This window comes from Lissotriton helveticus, chromosome 2_1 (genome assembly GCF_964261635.1).
Source record: "Lissotriton helveticus chromosome 2_1, aLisHel1.1, whole genome shotgun sequence".
Taxonomy (NCBI): Eukaryota; Metazoa; Chordata; class Amphibia; order Caudata; family Salamandridae; genus Lissotriton; species Lissotriton helveticus.
The window spans coordinates 947,863,983-947,891,447 of record NC_136059.1 but is presented as its reverse complement, the minus strand read 5'-3'; the positions used below and the strand labels follow the sequence as shown (position 1 = coordinate 947,891,447).

The window sequence follows — 27,465 nt, the reverse complement described above, 5'->3', positions numbered from 1 at the left end:
TTCTATGCATGTATGCGTCTCCTGCATTTCTCAACGTGTGCTTCTGGGATCTATCCAAACTCCTTTTGAGCATTCCACAAGGTCTTACATTAATAGGTGGTGACTTTCATGCAGTGCCTGACCCAGAACTCGATACCACTGGATCTCCCACCAGCTCTAGATGCACTGAGGCGCATCATCTTACTGACTGGGCCGCCACCCTTGTCCTCTGCGATGACTGGAAAATATGGCACCCGAGACTTCGCCAATTCACTCATACCTTTGCAGCCTATCACACTGACTCCCGGATAGATTTGGTCTTTTTACGCACCTCTGACTGTTAAGCACTTTCACAACTCCAGTTATTACCGCATGGGATCTCAGACTATTCCCCTCTAGTCCTCCGTCTTGGACCTCTCAAATCTGATGAACGCCCTATGTGGCATCCTAATGCCTGGTACTTCCAGGACAGGATTTTGCCCACGCACTAGGTCAGGAAACCCAAGCATAATTCCGCAGCAATGAAGGGGCGGTCGCAAAAGTTGCCACATTGTGGCTGGTAGCAAGGAGACAATTCGGTGCATTGCTAGGGGCCGTATTAGGGCTCAGGAATGTGCCTGCGCCTCTCATAATACCCAATTAAAGGCATGTGTCCTCCTCCTGGAAAGACCGTTATGTTTTACCCCTAGGAGGATATCTCTCGACAACTGGGCCTCCGTCACAAAGAAATGTGCCATCACCATCAAAGCAACCAAACACCTATGGTGAGTTGCAACAGTCAAGATTTATGGGTGTGGGGACAAAGACAGAAAGCTGGTGTACTGGCTGGTCTCCCATCAACAAGTGAATAGAATGATACCTGAAATTATCATTGACAGCGGTCCATGTTATACTCTTCCTGAGATTGCGTATGTGTTTGCTTGCTACTACAAAACTTTGTACACGGCCCATTGGGGAGAGACTTAGAGCTTTCCAGTCACTTCCTTGACACAAACCCTCTCCCTCGCCTGTCTCCAGCTGAATTTTGTATGCTTGTGGAACCCTTTACAATTGAGGAGGTTGGAGATGCGTTGTCTGGCCTGGCTCCGGAGAAAACGCCTGGGCCAGATGGTTTCCCTACGGAATACTATATTGTGTTCCATGAGACACTAATTCCCCATCTCTTGTCACTTTACAATGAAGTGTGCCACACAGGCACCTTCCCTCTCGAACTGGACACGGCTACTATAATAATGATCCCCAAGACACAACTGCCCTCCACCTCCTGTTCGGACTATCATCTGATATCCCTTGGTGAAGTAAAAATCTTTGACACTATGCTGGCTACCTGACTCAAGCACATCCTTGCAACGTAGATTCACCCAGATCAATGTGGCTTTATGTCGACCCCTAGCATGAGGCACGATCTTCGACGGCTTTATGTGGTCCTAGCTCACCGTCCTCATTTGCCACCTGATCTACCATTACTATTTATTGATTTAAAAAAGGCCTTCGACATGGTGGACTACCTTCAGCTAGTGCTGGCACGGGCCGGTATTGGACCTCGATTTTGTGGCATGATTTGCGCTCTTTACTCCAAACCTACTGCCAGAGTCCAGTTCAACAGGGTTCGTTCTACAATTTATCCCATAGGGCATGGGATCCGACAGGGTTATGCCCGATCCAAGCTCCTCTTTAAGCTCGATATTGAGCCACTGGCTCAATCATTCCACATAGATGCCCCGTTTCTGGGATGGCTGTAGAGTGCTGACCAGAAAGACTGCATTGCTTCATATGCGGACGATGTCCTTTTGTATCTTACGGACCCCACTACGAGTGGCTCTTGCTGACTTCATCTACTGTGATGTTTTGAGGAGGCCTCTGGTGTGAAAATGAACCCCTCTAAATCCGTACTAGTCCCTTGGCCTCCTCTAGAGCCTGCTTTGACTGGCAGACGAACATACCTCATGTCTGCTCATTTTAAATACTTAGGCATCTAGGTCTCTCTATATCCGGAACCTACCTGGACCCTTAAACAATAACCATTCGTCCGAAGGACCAAAACTGACCTTACTAGGTGGCAATCCCTCCTTTTAAATGTTATGGGGCCTATAGCTATATACAAAATGATGATTCTCCAATGGTTCCTGTACATATTTCGGAATTTGCCACTCCACTTGCCGCAGATGTTGTTCGAGCCCCAGACGGGACAACCACAGTGTTTCTGTGGCATGGGTCCTGACTCCGTCTTGCGCTTACGCACTGTCAACGTGGCCCTTATGATGGTGGCCTGGGAATGACTTATCTCAATCTTTACTACTTGGCCTCTCACCTTCTTGTAATTCATGACTGGTTTAATGGGGGATGGTCCGACCCGGTTATTGACTTGAGGCTTTTCTCACCTACTAGCCCTGCTTGATGGCTCTCCAATCCCCACCTCCCTGCCTTCAGTGATTAAAATGGTGTTCTTGACCTGGAAAGCGGCACTTAAGCATGTGTAATGGGATTTCAAATGTACACAACAGACACATCTTTGGCATAGCACTTCGTTGAAAGAGGTGGCCAAGCGTCAAGGCTTTAGAGCCTGGGACCTTAATGGTATCACCCAATTGGGGAACATCAGGCCTGGGACACACATACTTTCCTTCCAAGATCTTCAGACCACCTGCGCCCCTGCACACCCAATTCTATAAATACTTTCAACTCTGATATGCCCTCCACACTCATATCTCGACATTAAACACTTTGACAGAGTTTAGTCCCCTTGAGGCCAAACACCTTATGGGAAACTTTGGTTGTGGTGTAATCTCCCAGATTTATCGCACCTTAATCATGAATTCACCCGGTACGCTACATCATCTTAAAACCCGGTAGGAGAGCTAGCTCGGTCCCATGGAAGATGACGGTTGGTGGGACGCCAGGATGGTGCCTCGAGATCCTACTATCTCCAGTCGACTATGGCTGGTCCAAACCTAATAATCCATATTTGTAAAGCGCAAACATTTCACCCCTTAAGGTTTCTAGATGCTGGGGGCCGTCGGGGAGAGTATGTGGGCTATTCTACAAAGCCACATGGTACTGAGCTGAGCTGCCGCAGGGGGCAGATCCGTGAGCCCCGCACTCCGTAGTCAGCAGCTCTGCCACACTTTTCAACCTATTATCTTTATTCGGAATATCTTTCCCCGAAACAAATGCAGCAAATGGGACTCCGATCTAACCCTGTTTATCCCAGATGTGGTATGGATCTAGCAGAGTTTTATCACATGGTATGGTCCTGGTCTGTGGTTGCGAAGTATTGGACCACGGTGATCCGGGACCTAATGGAATCTCTTGCTTGGGAGGTTCCTCTCTCCCCCTGTTGATACTGCTTGGTGTGTTTGAAGTCTCTTGTGGTACAAGATCTGGGCAATCGTTTCTAGGCACGGCTCTCCTGGTTGCCAAGCGTGATGTTGTTGCTAGATGGATGTCCCCTACCCCTCCCTCTCTGTCGGGATGGAGGCGAGGAGTTTACTAGTGAGCACAACAGGAGCGTGTGTTTTATGAAGCCAGAGGCTGCACCAGCATACATAGGCGTTTTTTGGGGAAGTGGCTGGGTTAATTTACCTAAAACTGTAAATGGAAAAGAGTTCTGGTTGAGACAGTTTTTAACTTTGATGTACCACTTGAGTGTCAATGATGTGGGTATTCACTGCCTTTTCTTCTGTACCGTGATGCCTTTGTGCCAGTTGTTCAACTCTTACCACATTCTGTGGTCTAAAATCAATAAAATCTGTTTATCCCCCCAAAATATCCAAGTCATAGTTTTTACGGTTCAAGAAAGGTACAGTTGAGGGGTAAAAAGGGTTTTCAGGGTTCCATTGTGTGTAGCATTAAGTGTTAGTAAGGGGTTTGTACGGTTCAGTATAGGGTACTGTTAAGGAATTTGTAGGGTTCAGAGAAGGGTAGCATTGATGGGTAGTACGAGGTTTTTAGTGTTCAGTGAAGGGTAGTGTAAAGGTATAGTAGGACGTTTTTAGGGTTCAGGGTACTTTTAAGAAGTAGTAGGGGATTTTTGGGATTGAGGGATAGGTAGCTGTAGCGTGGGAAAACACACCATGAGTCTTCTGGCTTTAGTAAAGAGATTTATTTCAGGATATGAGTAACAAAAGCACATGACAAAAAACTCCTGAACTAGTAGGTCAGAACCAAGCACAGCAAACTGTCAAACCCTGCATACCTGGAGTGCTCCGGAACCATCACGTCAGATTTCAGGTTGGACCCATTGGTATACAGGTAATAAAAAGTGAACATGAGAATGCTACATACATTTGTTTCTTGTAATAGAAGATTACATAACATTAAAAAACAATTCATGACATCAAAATCAGCAAACTTAGCAGGTGCTCTAAGTAAACATTGACTATGATTTCAACCTACATGAGATGTGTTATTATCAAAGTTTTCTGAAAGTTGCTGCTCATGAGTTCCTTCTTGCTCAAAATGTATTGCAGAGGTCATGGAATCACTTGAGAAGCTTGATATGTCAGATGAGAGAATTAATTGAGTTATGGCACAAGAAATTGTAGTGTCATGACTGCACACCTTTCCTGGAGGACTTCCCTGTACACTATGTGTCATCCCACTGGATGACCATCAGTATCCACCACTAAATCATCCAAGGCAAAACTAATTGTCCCTAAATCTATGTTAAAATGTATAATGATTTAAGCTTGTTAAATGTGAAATATGAACACTACTACTCCTATTCCATCACTCCTCCATGTAACAAAACAGATGCTTTCGTGATTCTGTCTACCTGAACAGTATTGGTGAGCTTAAAGTCTCCTTTGGAAATTTTGAAGGGTTTTTGATGAGTACCCAATCTCCTACTTTGATTTCAAAATCTTTTGCACTTTTCCAGTGGTGGCTGGTAGGGAACAGGGGTGACAGGGTGGGGGTGATAGACAGACTGTTACGAAAAATATGTATATAAAAAAACACTTACCTCCTGTCGCCCGCCGAGTCTCTCCTCCGCAGACCAGGAACCAGGAAGCACCCAGTCTCCCCATAGCCAATAACAAAACACTTGCAATGCAGCTTTGTGATTGGTCTGAGTGTCGGCGCTCAGATGGTGGCAGGCAGCCTGTGCATATTCCCTACCAGGCTGTCCATTACAGCATGGTGGGGATAAAGCAAATTGCGCATTACTGTTTGGCCGGGCCTAGACAACCGGCCAACCAGTCATGCACACTTAGTGTGCACAGCCCACTCCACTCCCTGAGCCACCAGCCCCACCCCACCCTAATCCAACCCTGCAGCAATGAAAAATAAAATAATAACAATAAGGTTATCTGTTGTACATAGCTTTTCCCTATCTGTCCTCTCCCTGCATGCTCTGGCTCCAACCTTCTAGACTGCTTGCATAGTTCTCTCTGTGTCACTGTCTGCCATTCCATTCTGTGGCAGTTACTACCTGGCCAGATGAGGTTACGGTCCTGTTACTTTTCTGTCTGCTGTATTAAACTGCTTACCTGCAATCTTACCGGAAAAGGAGTCTTCTTTCGTTATACAACATTTTGGCGACTTCAGGATGGAAGCATCTGGCCAAATGTTTGCTACAGCCTAAGAAAACATTATCCTACAACAGCGATCCGTTCCTCGACGAATCCACGAGTGTCAGCGCTTTGAGTTCTCGATGTCTTCTCCTTCTGCAACCGTCTGATGTCGAGATTTTATGGATTCAACTTCCTAAAACAGCGTTTTTGTTCTTTGCCTCCGTGGTTGCTACCCACAGCGTCAAAAGCCTGAGGTGCGTAGCAACGGAGTTGAACGTCACTTGTGTGTGTCCCGCGTGGCCATAGCAACGGTCTTGCTGGATCTGCTTCCACGAGCGGAGTCTCGAGCTGAGTCTCGCGCATTGACTGCGCACTACTGCACGGACCTCCGGTTGTTGCGTGGTGTCTACGCAAGGTCATTAACGTGACCTTCGTGACAACATACGCTGGCGGCCATCTTTGTTTACTTCCTCAGTCCGATCTGTGCAGTTCATCAGTCCGATGCGAGCAGTTCGTTCATTTCAAGTTAAAGTCGTTGGCACGCAACGTTTCCACACAAGTAAGCACGTTATTCATTAACATTAACGCTAGGAAGTGCAGCGCCGAACATTTTTACTGGTCAAAGTTCATAAGAATGATACGATATTTATTAACATTTGGTGATTACTCCTAACGCTAGGAAGTGCAGCGCTGAATCTTTTTACTAGTCAAAGTCCAAAAGAATTGTACTTTCGTTGCGACACTGAACTCCCTGTGCTTGGTATTCATATTGTTTTGGCTGCTGGTCTGTAATGGCGCAATCTATAAACATCGCTCTTCCTCCTCAGTTTCTAACTGAACCTGGCAGTCCTTCCACTCCTTGGGAAGACTGGGTCATTATGTTTAATGACTACATTGAAGCCTTGGATGGTGAGGGCTTCTCTGCCAAACGTAAGAAGGCCATCCTGATGACCACATTAGGCAAGGAAGGGCAAAGACTTTTTAAATATTTACCTCAAGTTCTTTCCGCCACGTCACAACCTTTGGATGAATTTGAAGAGGCCATTGCCAGACTGGAGAACAGATTTGGAAGGGAAGAAAACCTAATTCTTCAACGTTATAGGTTTTACAAAAATAAACAACTTGAGGGCGAAAGTATTGATGACTTTGTTGCTCGCCTTCGTGAGTTGTCAGTCAAATGCAACTTCGGTCAAATGGCTGACGAGCATATTAGGGATCAGTTGGTGGTACAGGTCAACAATAGAAAAATTCAGGAGCGCTTGTGGGCCGCTAAGAACCCTACTCTGAAGGTAGCAATCGATCTTGCTAAGGTGGTCGAGGAGAGCGAAAAATGTATTAAAGAGTTATCAAAATCTAGTTCGGATACCAAGGTTGCGGAAGTATCTTATAAATTAACTAATAGCGATATCAGTGATGATGAAACTGCTGCTGTTGCGATTGTCAGAAAGAAAGGTTATGTATTACAAAAGAAAAATATGTCTCAACAGCCATTCAGTAGATCACAGTCGCAACCTAGTAACAAGTTTGTGTCTAAAATGTGCTCTAGATGTGGGAGTTATTCTCATTCTTCTGATGCAAAATTTTGTTTCGCTAATAACAAAGAATGTTTAAAATGTGGTAAAATAGGCCACTTTGCAAAAGTGTGTAAGAATAGAGCCAATCAGAGGGTTACTGTGGTGTGTGATTACAATGAACTGAAGCGTGATGTCAACAAAATACTGATTTTGTATGATTCAGTGTGCGCGTGTGATGAGAAGAGGGAGCGTATTATTAAAGCAAAGGTCTTAGTTGATGGAAAAAACGTTGACTTGATGGTTGACACTGGGTCCAAGTGGACTATCATTCCCTCGTCTATGTTGTATGAGGTTTGGGGTAACAAACATTTGGAGGTCTGTGACATCTTTCCATCCGGTTACCAAGGGGAAAAAATTAACCTCCTTGGTTACTTCAATGCAATGATTGTTTTCAAGAACAGGTCAACCCAGGGCAAGATTTATGTGTCTGTGGATGGTCCCGCAATACTGGGTCGTTCTCACCAGTACGATCTACACATTATTGTCAATCCCAGAGCTGATGATCCCGTTCTTGTTGTGGATGATTGTTACGTGGATGACATACTTGCCAGTCACAGTCAGGTTTTTCGTGAGGAACTGGGTGAGCTACAGGGGTACACACACAGGATACTGTTAAAAGAGGGCAGTATTCCCGTACAGCACAAAGCGCGGCGTGTTCCTTTTGCCTTGCGGGCTGAGGTCAAGGCTGTTTTAGATGAGATGTTACAGGGGGGTATTATCGAACCGATTGAAGCCTCCCCATGGGTTTCTCCTGTTGTCATCTCGCTCAAACCTGACAACAAGATTCGTTTCTGTGTGGATCTACGCTCCTTGAACAGATGTGTGGTGGCCGATATATTCCCTTTACCTAATATAGGCGAATTAGTTTCCACCCTTAAGGGAGCTAGGTTTTTCAGCAAGCTAGACCTCAAGCATGCCTATCACCAGATTCGTCTGGATGATGCCTCAAAGCATCTTACGGCTTTTATCACGGGTGAGGGAACTTTCCAGTTTACTCGCTTACCGTTTGGTCTAATCTCTGCTGCCAGTGTTTTCCAGCGCATGGTTTCTGAAGTGTTCAAGGGGCTAGATAAAATTATCTTCTTCCAAGATGACATCCTCATCTTTGGCAATACCTTGGAGGAGCACAATGATGTTTTACGCAATGCCTTAGGTAGAATTGTGGATGCGGGTCTCACGTTGCGCCGAGAGAAGTGTGCGTTCTTGGTTGAAGAGGTTGAATATCTGGGTTTCTGTCTCTCTGCTGAGGGTGTAAGGCCTAAGAAAAATCTCTTAGAAGCGATAGAGCTGGCTCCTCCTCCTGTAGATAAAGAACAACTCAGGTCCTTCATGGGGCTAATTGAGTTTTATTCTAAGTTTATCAAAGATTTTTCCTCAAAGACTGCTCCCTTAAGAGTTTTACTAAAGAAAGGGGTCAAGTTCTCTTGGACGAGTGAGCAAGAGTTTTGCTTTAACTGTATCAAAACTGAACTTAAGTCTTCAGGTGTTCTCACACCCTTTGACATTAGACGTCCTTCTATTTTGATGGTTGATGCCAGTGGTGTTGGTCTCGGAGCTGTTCTCCTCCAGAAACATAAGTGTGGTGAGAAAACTGTCGCTTTTGCCTCGAGGCCTCTGTCGACCTCTGAGGTCAACTATTCTGTTATTGAGCGAGAGGCTCTTGCGGCTGCATGGGGCGTTAACTACTTTAGAACATATCTATGGGGTTCTCGGTTTGTTCTTCGCACGGATCACAAACCCCTAGTAAATGTTTTGGCACCTGGTGGTACAGGCAAGGGCTCCCCTAGGCTGGCCAGGTTAGCTTCTCGCCTTCAGGATTACCAGTTTGAAGTTGAATTTGTTCACGGCTGGAGGAATGTACAAGCCGACTGTTTATCGCGTCTCCCGGTTTCTTTTCCCAACCCCGGGGATTCCTTGTGTGAACAGGGCGATGACAAGGCTGTTGCCTCCTTACATGATGTCGTGTCTTTGTGTGAGAGTTCCTTTTCAGCTGAGGAGTGGTCCAAAGGCATGGATGATGATCATGTTTTGAAAGCTGTAGTTGATCTTGTTCTCAAGGGGGCGAGAAGAGAAAGTGCCGTGGAACCAGCTGTCAGACCCTTTCTTAAGGTTGTCAATGAGTTGTCTGTGTGTGGGAAAAATGTTCTCATGAGGGGCGATCGTTATGTTCCTCCAAGCTCTTTGAGGGGCAGGATTCTTGGTTTAGCTCATGAGGGCCATTTGGGTCAAACTTTTACTCAGCGGCGTGTAAAAGAAAATTTCTGGTGGCCCTCAATCAACAGTGATGCTGTGGAGTGTGTTGTCAAATGCTCCTTGTGCATGGAAGGAGAGAAGCGTCTCAAGGTCATTGGTTCTCAATCTGTTGGCAGCATTTCCTTTAAAAGCTTGCCTTGGCACACAATATGTTTAGATTTCATTGGCCCTATGTGCGAATTGCCCGTAAATCAACGTTTTGCGGTGGTTGTTGTTGACTGTTTCTCTAAGTGGTTGACTGTACGTTTCATGAAGGAGATTACAACTGACTCCACCATTCTTTTCCTCAAGTCTGTTTTTGTGAATGAGGGTTATCCTTCAGTTCTCATTACAGATAACGGCACCCAGCTCACCTCTACCAAAATGGCTTGTTTCTTGCGTGAATGTGGTATATCTCATCACCGCACCTGTCTTTATAATCCCGAAAGCAATGGTCTGTGTGAAAGGGTCAACCGACTAGTCAAGGGTGTTATACAGATGTCAGTTGCTAGTGGGTGTTTTTCTGATGAGCGTGTACAAGAGCTGGTTTGGGCTTACCGCTCAACACCCCATGGGCAGGCTGGAAAATCCCCTTTTGAACTGATGCGAGGGCGTTCCCCTGTGTCCAAGCTAACTCCTTCCTGGTTGAGGGATGATAACAAGCTTTCTTCCCCTTCAGATATTTCCCCTCTTCCCATCTCCACTGGCGATTTGGTCAAGGTTAAGCCGGGTCGCTGCTCCAAGGGCCTTTCTAAGTTCACTGGTCCCTTCCGGGTTAAGAAAGCTTTTCCCCATTTTGTTCTTCTTGAGAATGGTGCTAAGTGGAACTACAGAAGGGTTGCCTTATATCAGAAGGAGGTCTCCAATACCCATGATTCCGATCTTATTCCTTCTGAGACAGGCTGCAGTGGCTATATGTTGTCTGCTCGACAAGACTCCGAGTCGCGTGACTCACCTGCTGTACGGGGGGAGGTGGGTGGTGGCGATGCTCCTTCGTCTGCGTGTGATGATATGCATGAGTGTTCTGATACTACCTCTGGTGTTTCTTCTTCCAATGTCTCCTCAAGGTGTCCACGTTCCCGTCATCCTCCAGCTTACTTGAGTGACTATGTTCATTAACAGCTGTTATTGTTATTTTGCTCTTTCTTTCCCTTGTTTTCATTTTGTTCCCAAAGGAGGGAGATGTGTTGTACATAGCTTTTCCCTATCTGTCCTCTCCCTGCATGCTCTGGCTCCAACCTTCTAGACTGCTTGCATAGTTCTCTCTGTGTCACTGTCTGCCATTCCATTCTGTGGCAGTTACTACCTGGCCAGATGAGGTTACGGTCCTGTTACTTTTCTGTCTGCTGTATTAAACTGCTTACCTGCAATCTTACCGGAAAAGGAGTCTTCTTTCGTTATACAACATTATCATTTTATTTTTTCCTTTTTCACTGCTCTAAGAGCAGTGGGGCGACGCTCCGCCACCTTCGCTAAGAAGCCACCACTGTGCTTTTCTTGAAATCATTATACATTTTACATTTTAATTATTTGGCTTGTACCCATACTTTTTGACCATTCAGGCAGCAATTTGCCTTTTCACTCTCTGTCCCTCTATAATTTAAAAAGTGCTATAACAGTCACACAGTGCGGAGATGTGAGATATGACCATATTTTTTAGAAAGATACTCTCTTACCTTCATCTGAGCAGGCAGTGCTGTTTGAATGCCCTCTTTAGGTAGACGATTAGGCCGTTCATTAGACGGAAGAGTATACAGAGTAACTTTAAGATGTTACACATCATGAGATGATAGAAAATTACACATCTCACAAGAAAAAAAATATCATTCATATAGCTTAAAATATTTTCTCTAAAAAACAGTAGAGTTCGCAAAAGAGAAGTATATCCATTTAGAGACGTCATTTGCAAGTATAATGTGAAACCTCATGTAATTTGATAACAAATTAAATGAGCCGAATTAGTACAGGGAACTAAGGTTTCTCACAAGACACAACTTGTGCAAAAGCTTTGAAATCATCAGATTAAGTTCCTATTTTTAGGCCTACCCTCTTTGATATACACCATTACTTGATACAAAATAGTATCACATTCAGCTGCTTTGATACAGCAAGGCTCAGAAAAGACATCATCACATTTCTGAACTACATCAACAGGTGCCACAACACACTCAAAGTTTTAATCAATATCGTACTAAAATAGTCTCCTCCACGGGTATCCTTGAAAGAAAATCTGCCTTAAAATATTTCCCCATACTTTAGTGTCATGCTATATTCTTGCAACTTGAACAATAGTTTCACCGAACAACCGGACAGCTTAGCCAAACCAATACTGCTAAGTAGATAAACTAAAGATTTGTGGTCGGTCTACTCTTTAAAAACATGATCCCCAAATGTATCTTTTAACTTGAACCTACCATATGCAAGTTAAGGCTTCTTTTTTAATAGTACTATAATAGCTCGCTCTCAGAATCTTAGAGAGTTCTAGATGCAAATGCAACAGTACACTCTCTCCCACTCGTCCATTGTCCTAGATCTGCCCCGAGCCTTCTTAAACTGGCTACTACACTTAAGGCTTAAGGGAGGAGCTTCTACCACAGAATTATTAGCTTATCAAAAGCCTCATTTACTTGACATGACCATTCAAGATTCTTTCCTTTCTTGAGTAAAATCATTAATGGCTGGAGCACTAAAGCTTAACAAAATGAGCATAGCATTCACAGAGGTCAAGAAAGGATCGAAAAGCAGACTTATCTAGTGGTGTTGAGACTTTTTAAATGGCATCAGGTTTTTACAATTATGGTCTCATGCCTTCTAAATTTATATATTGTTAAGGTGTCAATGAACCACATTAGCTTTAAGGGCTAGTAAGGGGTTTTTAGGATGCAAGAAAGGGTAGCCTCAACGGACAGTAAGGAGTTTTAGGGTTCATGGAATGGTATCATTAAATTGTAGTAAGCATTTTTTGTGGTTCAGTGGAGGGTAGTGTAAAGCAGTAGTAAGTTTAAGTCTATTTATTTTTGCATAGTTAACTAAAACCATTGCAATGTTAACACTTGAAAGAATAAAACATTTTAAATAGACATTCAATATGATTTCCACCATCTTAGCTACCTTTTTAGTTGTTACAGTTAGTCAGAAAAAAACTTTGTTAAAACCAGTTAAAAGCCAAAGTTAAAAGATTCATTGCAGTTTAAGATTACAGTTAATTATATTTGTTAAAAGGAAGTCATTGGCTCGCCAGATGCTATGATGAGCTGTCTCAGATTTTCTTTGCCCCAGCTATGCATGCCCGTTTGTCACGTCACTCAAATTATCTCGACTTGTTGCAAGGTTAGTCCCTCTGTTACTGGCGAGCATCCTTAATGTGGTCCGGCTAAGACCTCTTCCCAGCTACTGGACAGCTTGCGTTGACAAGGCATTGTGAAGCATGTTTTGGAATTTTTGGCATTTATTGTTCAGCCATCATCAGATATTTTACCAATCTGCAGTTTAGTTGGATGTTTGCCGGATTTAAGCAGGCTAGCACTGCTTGCCTCCTGGTGCAGATGCCTATATGTTTAAGAGGTTCTTTTAGGAGCTGTTGCTGCGCTTGGTGCAGAGCTTTGCATAGACAGATTAAGTGTAGAATGTCACCGTTCTCGATGTTACACAGCCTGCAAATATTTTGTCCTTTTGTCCTCATCCATGGTGGTAAGTGTTGGGCGCATGGAAGGATCCCCAGGCTGTACCTTAAAAAAATCATTTTTATGACCCTGGGATAGCCTTGATTAAAGTATGGTTGCGGGGCAAGTGATTTGTAGGAGTTAAGGGTCATCTAGGCATGAGATCTGTTTGAGAAGCTCGCCTTGTCCTCCACTAAGGAGATGTGTTTTGTATTTTTCCAGACTCGTTTTTTAAAGTTAAGATAGCCCACTTGCGCGTCCCAAAGTCCAGAAAGTTTGGTATATTCCAAGGCTGACTGAATGTAGCTTCTGGCCTGAGAGGACTCCCTGTGCTGAATGTTGTGCCACAGCAGAAGGTTCAGCGTATTTGTTGTGGCACTTCTTATCTTATACCAGCAAATGATGTAAGCGCCATACCAAGACTTGTTGTTGAAGGCCGAACTCCAACCTCATTTGAGCAGGCGATGTGTAGGATGGGAGACTGAAGATAATTCTGTAGGCTTTGACCTGCATGTTATCCAGCTCCTTAGCGTCTCTTCCCCGCATTGCCTCGCTGCCATAAGTAATCGAGGGGAGAAGTTTAGCCTGGACTACCTTCAAGAGCGGGGTCAAAGTCGGACCCATCAATTGGTATGCAAGGTTTTTCATCGTCAGGGCGGTTAGCAGACCTCTCCTTCTTATTTCCTCTTTCTGATGCCCAAACGACCCTTCCTTGTCGAATGTAACTCCCAGGTACTTGTACTTGCTGGCTGGGTCGATTTTAATGCCGGCAAGAAAACAGTTCCTCTGCGAGTTCTTTTTATGGTTTATGGACATTGTCCGAGTCTTGCTCATGTTTATTTTGAAGTTGTTTTCCATTGCGTAGTTCTGCATTTCCGTCAGTAGATGTTGAAGGCCGACGTGCGTGTGACTAAGTAGAACTACATCATCTGCATACATGACATTGGTTAAAGTTTTCCCTCCTACCTTTGGTGAGTGGGAGTTGCAGGCGTCAAGCAATTTTGGAAGGTCAGCCATGAATAGGTTGAACAGGGTTGGTGCAAGCACACAACCCGGTTTCAGGCCTTTTGTTGTAGGGACTTTTGAGGAGAGGTGAGTGCCGCCGCCTGGTTAAAGCAGTAGTAAGGGTTTACAGGGTTCACAGAAGGGTAGTGTTAATGGGTAGTAGGGAGTTTTGAGGATTCCGAGATGGGTAGCTTAAGGGACAGTATTGGCTTTTTATGGTACACAGAAGGTAATTTAAAATTACAGTATATTAAAAAAGTTAATTCGTTTAATTAAATATGTAAAATATTATATTTGATGTGAATTAAACATAATATCAGTAATTTCATTTGTTAAAACTAAATAATAAATGAAAATGAATAATCAAATTAACATTTGGGGGCCAAGGAGCTTAAAAAGTACGTCCTGTACATAAATCTTAAAACTTAGAGTTAGGAAAAAAACACAATTTTCTCAAGGACTGCCATGTTAAGATATATCTAAAGTTGATGATGGAAAGGGAATGGAACGAGGTGGCAGGAATGCAATGCAACAACATATTCCTCCTGACTGCTCTCCTCCCAACTGTGCTACTTCCAGAGATGAACAAACACCAAAATTATCATGGAGACATAGAGCATTGCAGTGGCATGTATTTAACCTAAAGGTTGATCTTGGTTATAACACAATAGTTAGACTTGATAAAGACTTCTGTCAACTTCATGAACTGACTTCCCAAAGTGATTTCAGCTCTTAGAGAGTAAGCACTTTTTCTGTGGAGTCACTTAACTTCTGCCCAATCAAAACTGGTACTCCTGTTCAGCAACAAGTGGGTGGAATAAACACCACTCTGTGGTATTCCTAACTCGTTTTTAAATTGATGGCTTAAAGTATGGTGAAAGATCAATTAGTCTTCTTGCAGGACCATCGAGACTGCCTGTATTCAGGACAAGTCTCACCACACTCCCACCTTCTCAGCACCAGGATACCCTCATTGGTGACAAGCAGCACTCTACAAATCCACCTTCATTACATTACAAAGCTGCACTGTCAAACAAGACCTAAAAACACCCACACCAGTGGCTTAATGGTTTATTGGGAGAAGTGTGGGAATGCTGAGTGGTAAGACATTTGTGGATTCCCATGTATTCCGGTACTTTCCCTCACAGAAATGTGAGAAAAATATATCTTCGGTCAAAGTGTGAGGTTTGCAAGGGCTTCTGGGTAAATAAATCTAGGTAGGTTTCTCTGGGTGGCAGCCAAGCTCAGGTCCAACACCCACAGCTACCCACATAGCAAAACAATGGACGGCTTGGAGAGGAAAACAATGATTGGTCCACGTGGTGGTTTGTGGTATATCACAAGTGAAATAGCGTTTATATCGGGAGAAATGTGGGAACTGTGGGAGATAGAAAATTTGGGGACTCCTGGAGATGCCGGAACTTTCCAGCAGAGAAATGTGAGGAAAATGCAAGTTTTTAGTCTAAATGTTAGGTTTGCAAGATCTTTTGGTTAAAAGAGCTTTGTGGGATTCATGCAAGTAACAGCATCCTGAACACCCTTCGGTGTCTAGTTTTCAGAAATGCCCTATTTGGTAGGTTTCTTTAGGTGGCAGGCGGGCAAGTCAGGCCCAAATTCCCCACTACTCTAAACCAGGCCATTTCTATTCTCTGATTTTTTTCAAGTCTCCATGTTGTCTTTTGGAGTGTTTGTTGGCGCTAGGCCCAGCCATGCAAGATGAGTACCATTTGTATAAGGAGAAGTGTAGAACACTGGGTGGTAAAAATTAAGTTGACCCTGATTCTAGAACTTTCTCCCACAAATATGTGTGAAGAAAATGAGATCAGTGGATTTAGCCAAAGTTTGAGGTTTTTACGGTCTTCTGGGTAAAAATCATCTTGGGATCCACACAAGTCACACCACCCTGTTCTCCCTAGGTTGTCTGGTTTTCCGAAATTTCTGGGTTTGGTATGTTTCCCTGGAGGATTGATTTTGCAGGGTGAAATGTGATGTCCCCAGGCTGTGATTTGGGGTGTTTTGTGACACGTGTGCTAAACCCAGCCACACAGGTGCACTGCTGTTTTTATCCAGAGACGTGTAGAGATGCAGAATAGTAGAACACTTGTATTACTAATTAGATTTCTCTGCATGTTTGGCTTCCAAATGTAAGCCAGTGTGCAGGAAAGAAGACATTTTGAAAAATGCCCTCCAAATCACATGACAGTATGGGTAGCCCCAAAGTTAGATGTGCACAAATAACCACTATTCCTCAACTCAGTATCTTGTGTACATATGACAGTTTCCTTGACACCCATTTTCCATTCATTATATTTTACCATATAATTTGTTGTATGGTCGGAACATAATGAAAAATCATTATCAGCTATAACTCAGTTGTTAGACACACAAGATGATGGGCGGAATGGAAAACATTCACCCCCAGTCAAAGATGTGGGTTTAATCCATCATTATTTTGCTCACCAAGCCATCCCAGTTCAGAGATGGCCATATGCAATCAATACAAGAAGGGAACTAAGCAAGGACAATATTTTACGGGGTCCAGTGTACTTGTCCTACAGACTAATGACACAAAGGGATGTACAAAAGTTCCCCGGGAAGAGTGATAAAGGGGTGTGTGTGTGCTAGTGAGTGGGGGGAATCCCCTAGTTGGAACTAGAACCCTCACACACCCAGCAAGCTAGGTGTCATGCTTCATCATATGGGCTCTGCTCCTCGTCAGACTGGCGCTGCAATGTCTGACGGGCTCCCGAAACCGGGGCTCTTTATCGGAGAACCCATATGGCGGGAACAAAAGATCTCCGATAAAGAGCCCCGGTTTCGGGAGCCCGTCAGACATTGCAGCGCCAGTCTGACGAGGAGCAGAGCCCATATGATGAAGCATGACACCTAGCTTGCTGGGTGTGTGAGGGTTCTAGTTCCAACTAGGGGATTCCCCCACTCACTAGCACACACACACCCCTTTATCACTCTTCCCGGGGAACTTTTGTACATCCCTTTGTGTCAATGGCCATATGCAAATCAGTCTTGACCCTGTGCCTAATGGGAACAGTCCAGACCGTACTGCCAAGCTATGTCTTTCCTGGACCGGAATCAAGCATCCTAGGACCGGTTTCTGGCTATCAGCCGTCTTCAGCCAATATAGCTTGACTCCAGTGGCGTAGTGAGCACGGGACCCACGTCTGGGCATACCCTTCCCACATAGGGTGAACAGCAAAACACACAAGATGAAGGACGGAATGTTGCACAATGGCAAAACATTCACCCCCAGTCACCGATCTGGGTTTAATCCATCGTTATTTTGCTCACCAAGCCACCCCAGTTCAGAAATGGCCATATGCAAATCAGTCTTGACCCTGTGCCTCATGGGAACAATCCAGACCGAACTGCCAAGCCATGTCTTTTCTGGACCGGAATCAAGCATCCTAGGACCGGTTTCTGGCTATCTGCCGTCTTCAGCCAGGATAGCTTGACTCCAGTGGCGTAGTGAGCACGGGACCCACATCTGGGCATACCCTTCCCACATAGGGTGAACAGCAAAACACACAAGATGATGGACGGAATGTTGCACAATGGCAAAACATTCACCCCCATTCACAGATCTGGGTTTAATCCATCGTTATTTTGCTCACCAAGCCACCCCAGTTACGACATGGCCATATGCAAATCAGTCTTGACCCTGTGCCTCATGGGAACAGTCCAGACTGAACTGCCAAGCCATGTCTTTCCTGGACTGGAATCAAGCACCCTAGGACCGGTTTCTGGCTATCAGCCGTCTTCAGCCAGGATAGCTTGACTCCAGTGGCATAGTGAGCACGGGACACACATCTGGGCATACCCTTCCCACATAGGGTGAACATCAAAACACACAAGATGATGGACGGAATGTTGCACAATGGCAAAACTCAGTTGTTACCACTGGGCATCATGTGTTTTTTGAGAGCATACAATCCCAATATATCTCTGCAACCTAAAGATTCTACTGTGAAGTAAAGGTATATGGCTTTTGTACACAGAAAATAATAGCTGAAAACATTGTGACCAATGGCTACATTTTCCCACTCACTTTCATTATTTTATTTCAACAATTAGATTCAATGGGAAAACCTTGAGGAATATACACAAACGAGCACTGAATTCAGAATGTTGTCTACTTTTCAGGAATGTATAGCTTTCCGGATCACCCATGGGTTTCACACCTGCTTCCACCACAAACTGCAAATAGGCTAAGACAACAAAAACTTGGAAAAACGGACTCCTCTTAGAAAAATGCAAAGATTGTGTTCACGAGCTCAGAACTCAACAGCCAACTAACAGACACAATAAATTCAATGTTCAGCCCAGTGCTTGTCTTCTTAGGCAAAAGAAAGAACTTTTTAATCTCACAGAAGTCCAAAATAATACAAAATCCAATCTAGCAGTGGTCCAGTTCAGGAACCTTACTTTTGATGCTACAACAACCACCATTGTTCTATCTCCAACCCAGGTGACCCTTGATAAATTTGCAGTCTCAGGAATTATGGAAGAATTATACTCAGGCTCAGGTGCAGTATGAAGTAGTTTTATACCCCTAATGGTGTAGTGGGTAGGAAATTAGTCTCTACTGTTCAACTTGCACAGACCCGGCGGCTTAGTCTCCCTCCACACGTTGAGGCCTGTGGCAGTTGGAGGCAGCCCTCAGAACCCATGGAGGAGGTCGAAGCACTTCCATGAAGGTGTAGACCTGGCTGCTACAGCCCATCCGGATTATGCAATGGATGCAGCTCTTCTTGTTATGTTAACCAACACCAAAGCAGGTAGGGGTACCAACTGGGTCAATGAGATCACTAGAGCAGTTGCAGCCCAGACTAGGGTGATACACTCACAAAAGTTATTGCAGCCCGACTAGGCCGACGTAATTACCACAGCAGTTGAAGTCCCGACTGGACTGTCACAATGGCCATGACAGTTGCAACTCCAACAGAGCAAGTGCGTTCTCTTAGTTTTTTTTAATTCCCTTCAGAGACCATGGGAACCTCTGCAGCATCCAGCATGGTTTTTTATTGGCTTCTCTCTCAGACAGTCAGCTTTCTCTGGGTGTCCTTCCATCCAGATACACACTGGGCTTCTCCTCCTGGATATTCTCTACTCCTGCATGGACGGGTAGACCCCCCCCCTCTCGCTCTCAGCAAGAAATCAGGCTTCTAAGCACTAGGCATGCCACCAGCTACTCCAGCAGAAAGTGCAGACTTCACGTGATGCCCTCCCATCTCTGGCAGACTAGCCTTCAGGTAGACAAAAGCAGTGGTTGTACAGTAGTCTCTGAGTGCTCCACCGAGAACTCCTTTTCTTGGACCTAAAGGACTTGGAAATGAAATCAAGAAGTGTAGTTTTGGTCTGACTTCAATACACATTTTCTAGACAGAGGATGTTAATTCACTGTCTCAAACTTCAAAAAACAATTTAGGGTGATTCTCTTTCAATTGTCCTTTTCAGGCTGCTCTTCAGACACGCTCTGTTTAAAGTGATATTTCTCATAGCAGGCAGCACTGTTGTGGATGGGGCTAACTCACCTTCACAACAGAAACTGCAGTTCCAGCCCTCACCCCTGCATCCACCAAAAGGCAGTGCTAGTGCACAGGAAGAACTAATCAGCATCCTTTTGCCTAGTCTTCATCCTCTTCATTTCAGTGTCTGGATCGCCATTCTCCAGCCACAGAAATGCAGGCAATATGTTGCCATTGTCTTCATCCTCCATATTGTGCAATGCCAAGTTAAGGGCATTCAATAGAAACCCATAGACTTCAGATTTCGTCACACAAAGAGTTCTTCTATTACACATGCACTTGACATACACAAACAATGTCAACACAAGGTTCCGGGCATTTAATGAATAGCAGAATTGTACACAAGACGGGACTGAGGACACACTCCTAATTACACAGGTAAAGTCTTGATACCCTATCAGTCTCAAAACAGTGTATGCTGCCACCACTGCTTTCTTTGCAGGATCAGTAGTCCTCTGTCGATTAAACAAGCATGCATGGTGCACCCCTCCTGGTCACAGGATAGGCCCAAGACCTTGCATAGTTAGAGACAGGCCTAAGCTTCTACTTTCACGTTTCGGTTAAGCTGATGTTAGGCCCAAAATTAAAGTCCGGATATTACCTACATATGTAGTCTGCTATTCAGGGCAGGGGACATTTCCATTCTAACAATGACAAAGGTTTGATTGGATTACAGGGTAGATTGTCGAGTTTGCTAAGTCAGTACAAATGGCGTGAATTGAGCATCTTTGGATGGAGGGAGCCTAGAGCCTAACTGCTTTAAGTCTTATTTAGTTCGTTAACATGCTTTTAAGGGTTTTTAAATATATTTTTTATTGATTTTCACAAGAAGAGTATGATAGTATCTGCTGCTAAGTAGGGTGATGCTGCCGCCATGACTTCCCGATTATATGTAGCACAATCAACATTTGGGATGTATACATTTATCAAGCACAGCACCTACCCGTTTAATGTACCTTGCAGGATTATATAGTGGCCTGCTGGGTCTAAGACAAGGGCTTGTGGTGAAAGGAATCCCAGTGGCCACCCAAATCAGTACCCCTTGTGCATACCCAGAGTAAGAGGTAGTATACATTTGTCCCCTCCATCTCTACCAGAGACTAGAGATACAGTCACCCCATGTATGTTTTCTTATAAAAAAAAAAGCAAAGGACACTCAATAACGTTTTAAGTAAGCATAAACTCGCCAACGCTTCTCCAGGCAGCCCAGGCCTCTTACATTCCATGTCATAATCTTAAACACATCAGCTGTCATCTCCAGTTAACATCAAGTGAAGCTGCCCCCATTCCCACCAAAGCTGAACATCCTTTTTTTGTGTACCTGACACCCATAATAAAAAACACCGAACATGTTTAGGAAGACAGCAGCGATTAGTACCCCAAACTTTAAAACGTCTCAGAATAAAACATCCACTCAATTCCCCCCATGCACTGGGCAGCAGCTCGAACTCGCCCAGGCCAAAACTAGGCTGAACATTAACTAGCACCTCCTGCCCCACCCCCCTATATTTATGTTACCTTAACACAGATTCGAAGCCCATGTACTGAAAGCTATGCTAGAGGTCGAAGCAATGCGAGGAAATCCTCAAGCAACACCAGAGCGTTCGCACCCCTTCATTGCCCTACCATCGCTGCTGGCCCAAAAATATTTAAAATACATTCATGTACAAGCATTTCACAACTCCTGTTATACCATCAAATATATACTCAAGGAGCATGATTTGCATAGAAAGACTCTAACAGGATATATAAATAGCTCATCTTACCCCCCTTAGAGGGCATGAATCACTACTTCTGGAGGGAACCTAGGGTCCCAGAGGGCCTACTGTCCCCTTTATTTCACAAGTTCCTCATTCCCACCCACACTATATTTACAGAGTTGCATATATGCATTAGGAGAGGCCCATAGTAGTACTGTCGCTTCCTGTGTCTGGTTCACTTCTATAATGTTGGAAACTATCTTGGGAGCTCAGCTGGTCCTTCTCCGTAGCAAGGGTGCTGCCCGAACAGACCACATTTCTGTCAGTGCTGGCAGAGAGGCTGTGCTCTTGTTTCCGTTGTGACCCCCTTTTTACTTTTGTGAATTGTCTTCGTATTGTTGCGTCCTCCCCAGCGCGTTGTGTAGAGCTCTGGCCCTTACCTCCATGGAGTGTGTACAACTACTCACTCACCTCCTCAGACGTGAAGAAGAAGGTTTTCCCCTAGCAAACCACCCTTATTTTTGCAGGAAAGATCAAGCTGTATCACAGATTGAGAGCTCTCATTCGCTTCTTCACCTCTAGAAAGAATTTCCTTTGCTCTTGGACCTTTTGAATGTAATTGAGGAACATTGACATCAGGTAACCTTCGAATTTAGGGGAGCTGTGTACCCGTACATACTGCAAAATGGCATCTTGGCCCACCAATATCCGGTGAGATTGTTTGTGAAAAATGTGGAAAGCCGCCAGGGAAGGAGGGTGCCAGTGATTCAGTCCTCCAGAAATAGCTCCGCTGATTGTCCCTCCACTCTCTTTAGAATACCCAAAAAGCAGAGGTTATTTTGCCAGATTCATCCTTCCGCATCTTCAGTGCGCTCCCCCCGGCGCATGGCAAGGTTCTTCAGGGAGGAAACAGTTTCTTTCAGGCCCTTCACATCCGTTTGCAAGGCTACTACATTGTCCTCCATGACTGTAATCTGATCCGCTACTTTTTGAAGATCCTCACAGAGAAGATTTACATCCAGAGCCACAGAGTCATTTTTATTAGCTAACTCTGCGCGGGATCCATGAATAGCTGTGATTACATCCAACAGTGTTAGTGCCGGACATGGTGCACCCTCGGTGGATGAGGAAGAGTTTTGATGTGGACCATCGGCCGGTGGGTACCCGGTTGCACGGCCTGAGTGTAGTTGAGGATCTTATTGGATTGCCCATATCGGGCCGTCTTATCCTTCACCATGATGCAAAGAGCGTAACCTGAGGGCCCTCCCTCTAGATTTGGAAACCACGACCCCTAAACTGCAGTGCTCAGAGTCCAAGGCCAGCGACACCTGGCCCAGGTTCCACTCCTCCAGTCACAACGCACCAGGGGCCGTCCACCGACTCCCCTCGATTGCCTCCAGTGTTAACTTCTCCGTGTGATGACCAATGGGGTTTCTAAGCTCTACCTTCATCTGGTCTCTGTGCTGTCAGCCAGGTCAGTTGGGTGTTTATGGAGTCTCCCCTCCCCCTGCAGTGCAATCCGCTTGAGTCTCCACTCATATCCAGTGGGGAACAGAGAGCACACAGTGTTCCTTTAATGAGCTGTAGAGGGCAGGAGCAACCTGCCCATCCTGCAACCCTCAATATTTGTTCTACAGTCTGAAGGCCTCAGGATTGAGCCTAACACTAAGCTGTTAATATGTACAATCTCCTCTCCTCCGAGTGTGGGCCTAACTTCCATTTGCAATGCGGCCTCCCACAGCTCCAGCCGGGTTCCCGGGCAGGTCCCCCTAGTGTTTTCATTCTTGGACCAACTGGCACCCCAGACGGCCGTAAACAATCTTTATGCTCCACCCAGCACTTACAAAACCAGTACTGTATCAATAGTCTTTGATTTTCAAATGCAACGTGGGTGGGCATTTTTAGAATGGTAATATCTATGGAAAATCACACTGACAACATTGTACTCCATTGTGCATTGTAAGCATTTGTAGACAGGTTCAAACTTGCAATTTCAATGAGTATGTGATAGTGCGCTCACAATGGCTTGGTGGCTAATTTATATCAGCTAATGTGTTACAAAATACACCAATTGGTACATTTCTTAACAATATTTTCTTAGGAGAACACCCCCCGCCCCCCAATAAGATTGGGCGAGTCTTGCTTGCAAGCTCAGTGCAGTTCATCACATCACCATCTCGATCCAGAAGTGGTACAAATGTAGATGGTAAATTACAATGCTAAATAAGGATAAAGCTCTGGTCACAACTTGCAAACTACATGGGATGCATATCCAACGTCCAGCAGCGATATCCCTTTAATTAAGGTTATTTCAGGGATGATTTGAGTGAACTCATGCTTTTCTAAACAATACACACCAAGGCATTGATTATAAGTAGGGCGGAGCAGTATTTCCAGGAGGAATTAGAACCAGCAGACTGAGTTCATGCACTCATTTTTCATAGGTTCAGGAATACCATACATGATTTTACCACCTGGAAAATTCAGTGGTACACATGAGGCTCAGGCGGCAATCAAACCTCTGCCTTGGCTCCCTATGACCGCTTTCCATAGCACGGGGGAGCAGTGTAGCACAAAAGGGTAGCCTCTGCTGGTTCACTGCGTCTGCTGTCGCCTCACGACCAGGCCAACCCTTGCCTACTACCACCCACACCCTTCTCCTGCCCCCTACCCAATTCAAATTACCACCCGCACAGATCTGGTGGTAAATGTTGTGGTTACTCAAGCAATGGGGACACCATATGTAGATTTGAACCCAGTAAATCCATATCTATATGTTACTTCCCATTCCAGGTATGGATGCTCATATTAGCCGGATCCATGTACTGACATATACAGTCTGGAAACATTATTTTCGGCTAGGCACCTTGCAATCGTGGGGTGAACTTCCATTAACCAGTTTGCCTGTTAGCAGTGGTGGCCGGCATGGCGCACGGGTGGCGGGTGGGTCACGCATACTTAAAAAAAAAACACATTATAAAAAAATAATAATAAACTTACTTGCACCGTGTCCCGTGTCTCTGCTCCTGCTCTTCTCGGTCTCGGAGGGAAGAATAGCAAGGCCCCACTGACCAATCACAATGCTGCAATGCAGTGTTGTGATTGGTTTTGAGCGTCCCGGTTGGATTCTCAACCAGGGAGTGGGAGGCTGGGCTTGTTCTCCATGCAGGCTGTAATGCAGCCTGCCTGGAGAATGGGGAAAGTGTGAATGACTGTTTAGGGCGGCCCAAGAGGTGGGGGGAAAGGGGGTCCCATGGACTCCCCAGATATCCCCTTGCAGGCAGGTGCAGTCACTCACTGCATCCACCTGCAATGGGATCTGTAATCCCCCTTAAAAGTGCAGGAGCTCCGTTTTTCACATGAATGTGCTGCCCCCAGGGCACCACGAGTTCGCGGCTGCCCTGGTGGCAGTGGATTTACTATAATGTGGCACATGTTCTTGTTAGCGCTAGGCGCACCTTTCAAAAGCGGCCCCTGAAAGGCAGAGATCATTCCACTCTCCCACTTGCTCCCCAATAAACTGTCTTGCACCTTACCTGATATCAGTACAGTAAACTAGAGGTCTTGAAATCATTGTCTCTGATGGGGAATGCATTGATGCAGAAAATCACACAACAAAACCTTCTCTGCTATAAAGAATAAATGACTTACTTGTGTAATACACTCCTTGGCAATCGTGGCCCCACCAGAAGAGAACATCAAAAACATTACAAGGAGGTGTCTAATGAGCTGGTCTCTTCCTGAGTGGCCTGAGGCTGTGCTCGGGCCCACTGCATCCTGCAGTTCTGCCAGTGAGAGCTTGATTCTCCCAAACATTAGCAGCAAACGATCGGCTACCGTTCGGGCCTCCATCTGTAAAAAATAAAGGGCCGAATTATCCGCTAGTCATAAAGTGAGAGCTGTTATGTTCACAGTGCAAGTTCACCAAACCTGGCCGCAGAGGTGTGGACTGAAATTCACAACAACCTCGTCACGGAGACGTAACACATTCGTAGATGTTTTCACAGAAAAGGACATGCGGTATTTCTGGACTTTTTTTGGCCTTGCAATGTAATAAGACTGAGATGGCATAAGGACAAGAACTATGCATGTAGTATATACTGAGGGGCGTGTGGACGTTCTCATACTGCAAAAAGTCAAACACACACAGCGAGGTCGAGGAAAGATGTGAAGAAGCCTAAAGGATTATTTTAAAGGCCAATCATAATAAAAGAATCTGCAAAGTATTTTCAAGAAAACTTTGAAGTGGGTGTAGGAAAGAATATTTCATCATACAAAAGGAACACCTAAAATACTTAACACTAGGAGCCCTACTGAGGATATTGGTGATACTCAAAGTAAGGACCGGATGAGATAATAGATTTTTGGGAGTCTATCGATGTTGGGTGTGATGATTACAAAGAATGAACACACAGGTGCAGCATACCCCGGAGCATCCTCTTACACGTATGGAGCCCTTCGACATGAAGGAGATTGAAGGGAGTGCTGACATAGGTGAAGAAAGGAAAAGAGGTGGGAGTTCTATATGAAAGTGGGACCCTCATAGAATTTGGGGACCGGCAAAGGTACCATGACATGCAAGAGGTGCACTTCTTACGAAAGGATTTATCAGCGCAGAGATGTGGAAACTGTGGAGAGCAGACGCAATGAGCCAAAGCTAACAGGTCCTCAGAGTAAGATGTTCCATTAATGGTACACAAAGCGGTAACACTCATTAATAGCACTATTGATCCAGGCTAAGAGGACTATTCACAAACTGCACTTTGTAGCACGTTTAGAAGTACTGAACAAGTTACTTACATTTGGTAAAACCTTTTCTGGTAGAGACTATATTTAAAAGCAGATTCCGCACCTTGTGAATATTCCCCAGGAGTCAGACTGTACCTGGAATCTTTTTGTTAGCAATTCCCTCGCATGTCGGAAAGTGGCATAATGCGGGTCCACGTCGTATCCACCCCGTCTCAGTTGTGAGTCGGGCCCGGATATAAGAGCCACGTCTGTGTGCTGAAATCAGTTTCTTTCTAATCTCTGTCTTACGCCGCCGGACATGAACCCATTGAAATCTGACTATGTCGGTGTGAAGAATTACAGATTTGGGATGTTGTTAATGGACTAAATGAGACCATTCCACAGAATGGAGAGGATGGGAGGGTTGGTGAGGAATCTGCAGTTAGATAGAGTCTCTACCAGAAAAGGAGTTACCAAAGGTAAGTAACTTGATCTTCTCAAAGAGGCTTTTAACTGCAGATTCTTCACCTTATGAATACATAGATACACAATACCTCCCAAGTGGAAGGTCTGTGGAACGGCTCAGACCGGGAAATCCTAAGGACAGATTTGACGACACGCCCTTCTCACCAGACCTGGCTGTTCTGGCAGTAAGTAAAGCCTTCTGGGGGCGGAGCTAGCAGCCGCGGAAAATGGCCGCATAGTCCCGGAGCTCCGTCGGCACCGTTTCCATATCCTGCTTTATCCTGCATCAATCCACCCTCTGTGACTCCCCCCACCCCCTACTGTGTTGCGGATCGTGTGGGGACCTGGCTGACCCGATCTGAGATCGATCCCCCCAGCTCCGACGAAGTTGACGGGCCGCCTCGCTGAGACACCTGGAAGGCCCGTGGTCCGCGGTCTCGAGTAGCAATGAGTCCGCGTTGCGTGCGGCGACGTGCGGCTGAGACTGGGAGGCTGCGCCGAAAGTGGTCGGAACCCCCCGCTGGGGTCGGCGCAGTGTCGGAGAAGTAGCCGCGGGGAGTGCGGCTACCTATAACTGCACAGCGGACCCGGACCTCGCTCCAACAATTGGTGAGACTTCGGGAGAGTGCGGGGAGCACGCGCGGCCTTCACCGGGCCCGGGGCGCCGAAGGCACACGAATCGGCAAACACAGGGTCTGCGTACCGCTGGGCAGTGGATGGGGGCGCGGAAGAGCTTGTTGCCCCCCCCCTCCTGCCTACCCAGAGAGTCATAAACGGTACACCCGGCCCGGGGACTGCCCTTCTCCTGGACTGGTACACAGGTACACACGGGACTGCTCCCCGCCCCCGCTCTCCTGCTCCTCGCTCAACACGTGGCCCAGGCCTCACCGCATTGCTGCGGGCGGTCGCGATCTCTGGCGGTGACGGACCCGCAGCTCCTCCGGCCAAGCTGTAACGCGAAGGGCTCTGTGACCCCTCCCTAGTGGCGGACATTCATCTTGGCGTGCCAGACGTGCCACTTTAGTGATCGGACAGCGGCAGTGTATATTTGGTGGCCTGATTCC

General features: G+C 45.5%; 1 protein-coding gene across 2 annotated transcripts in view; it reads right to left on the bottom strand.

Moving 5' to 3' along the window:
• FANCC (FA complementation group C) overlaps nt 1-27,465 on the bottom strand; it is a 1,254,769-nt gene that overhangs the window by 27,967 nt on the left and 1,199,337 nt on the right. For both annotated transcript variants that reach the window (XM_078675695.1, XM_078675696.1), the window contains one exon: nt 24,860-25,060. In XM_078675695.1, coding sequence (XP_078531821.1) covers nt 24,860-25,060 — 201 coding nt within the window. The remainder of the gene's footprint in view (nt 1-24,859; nt 25,061-27,465) is intronic.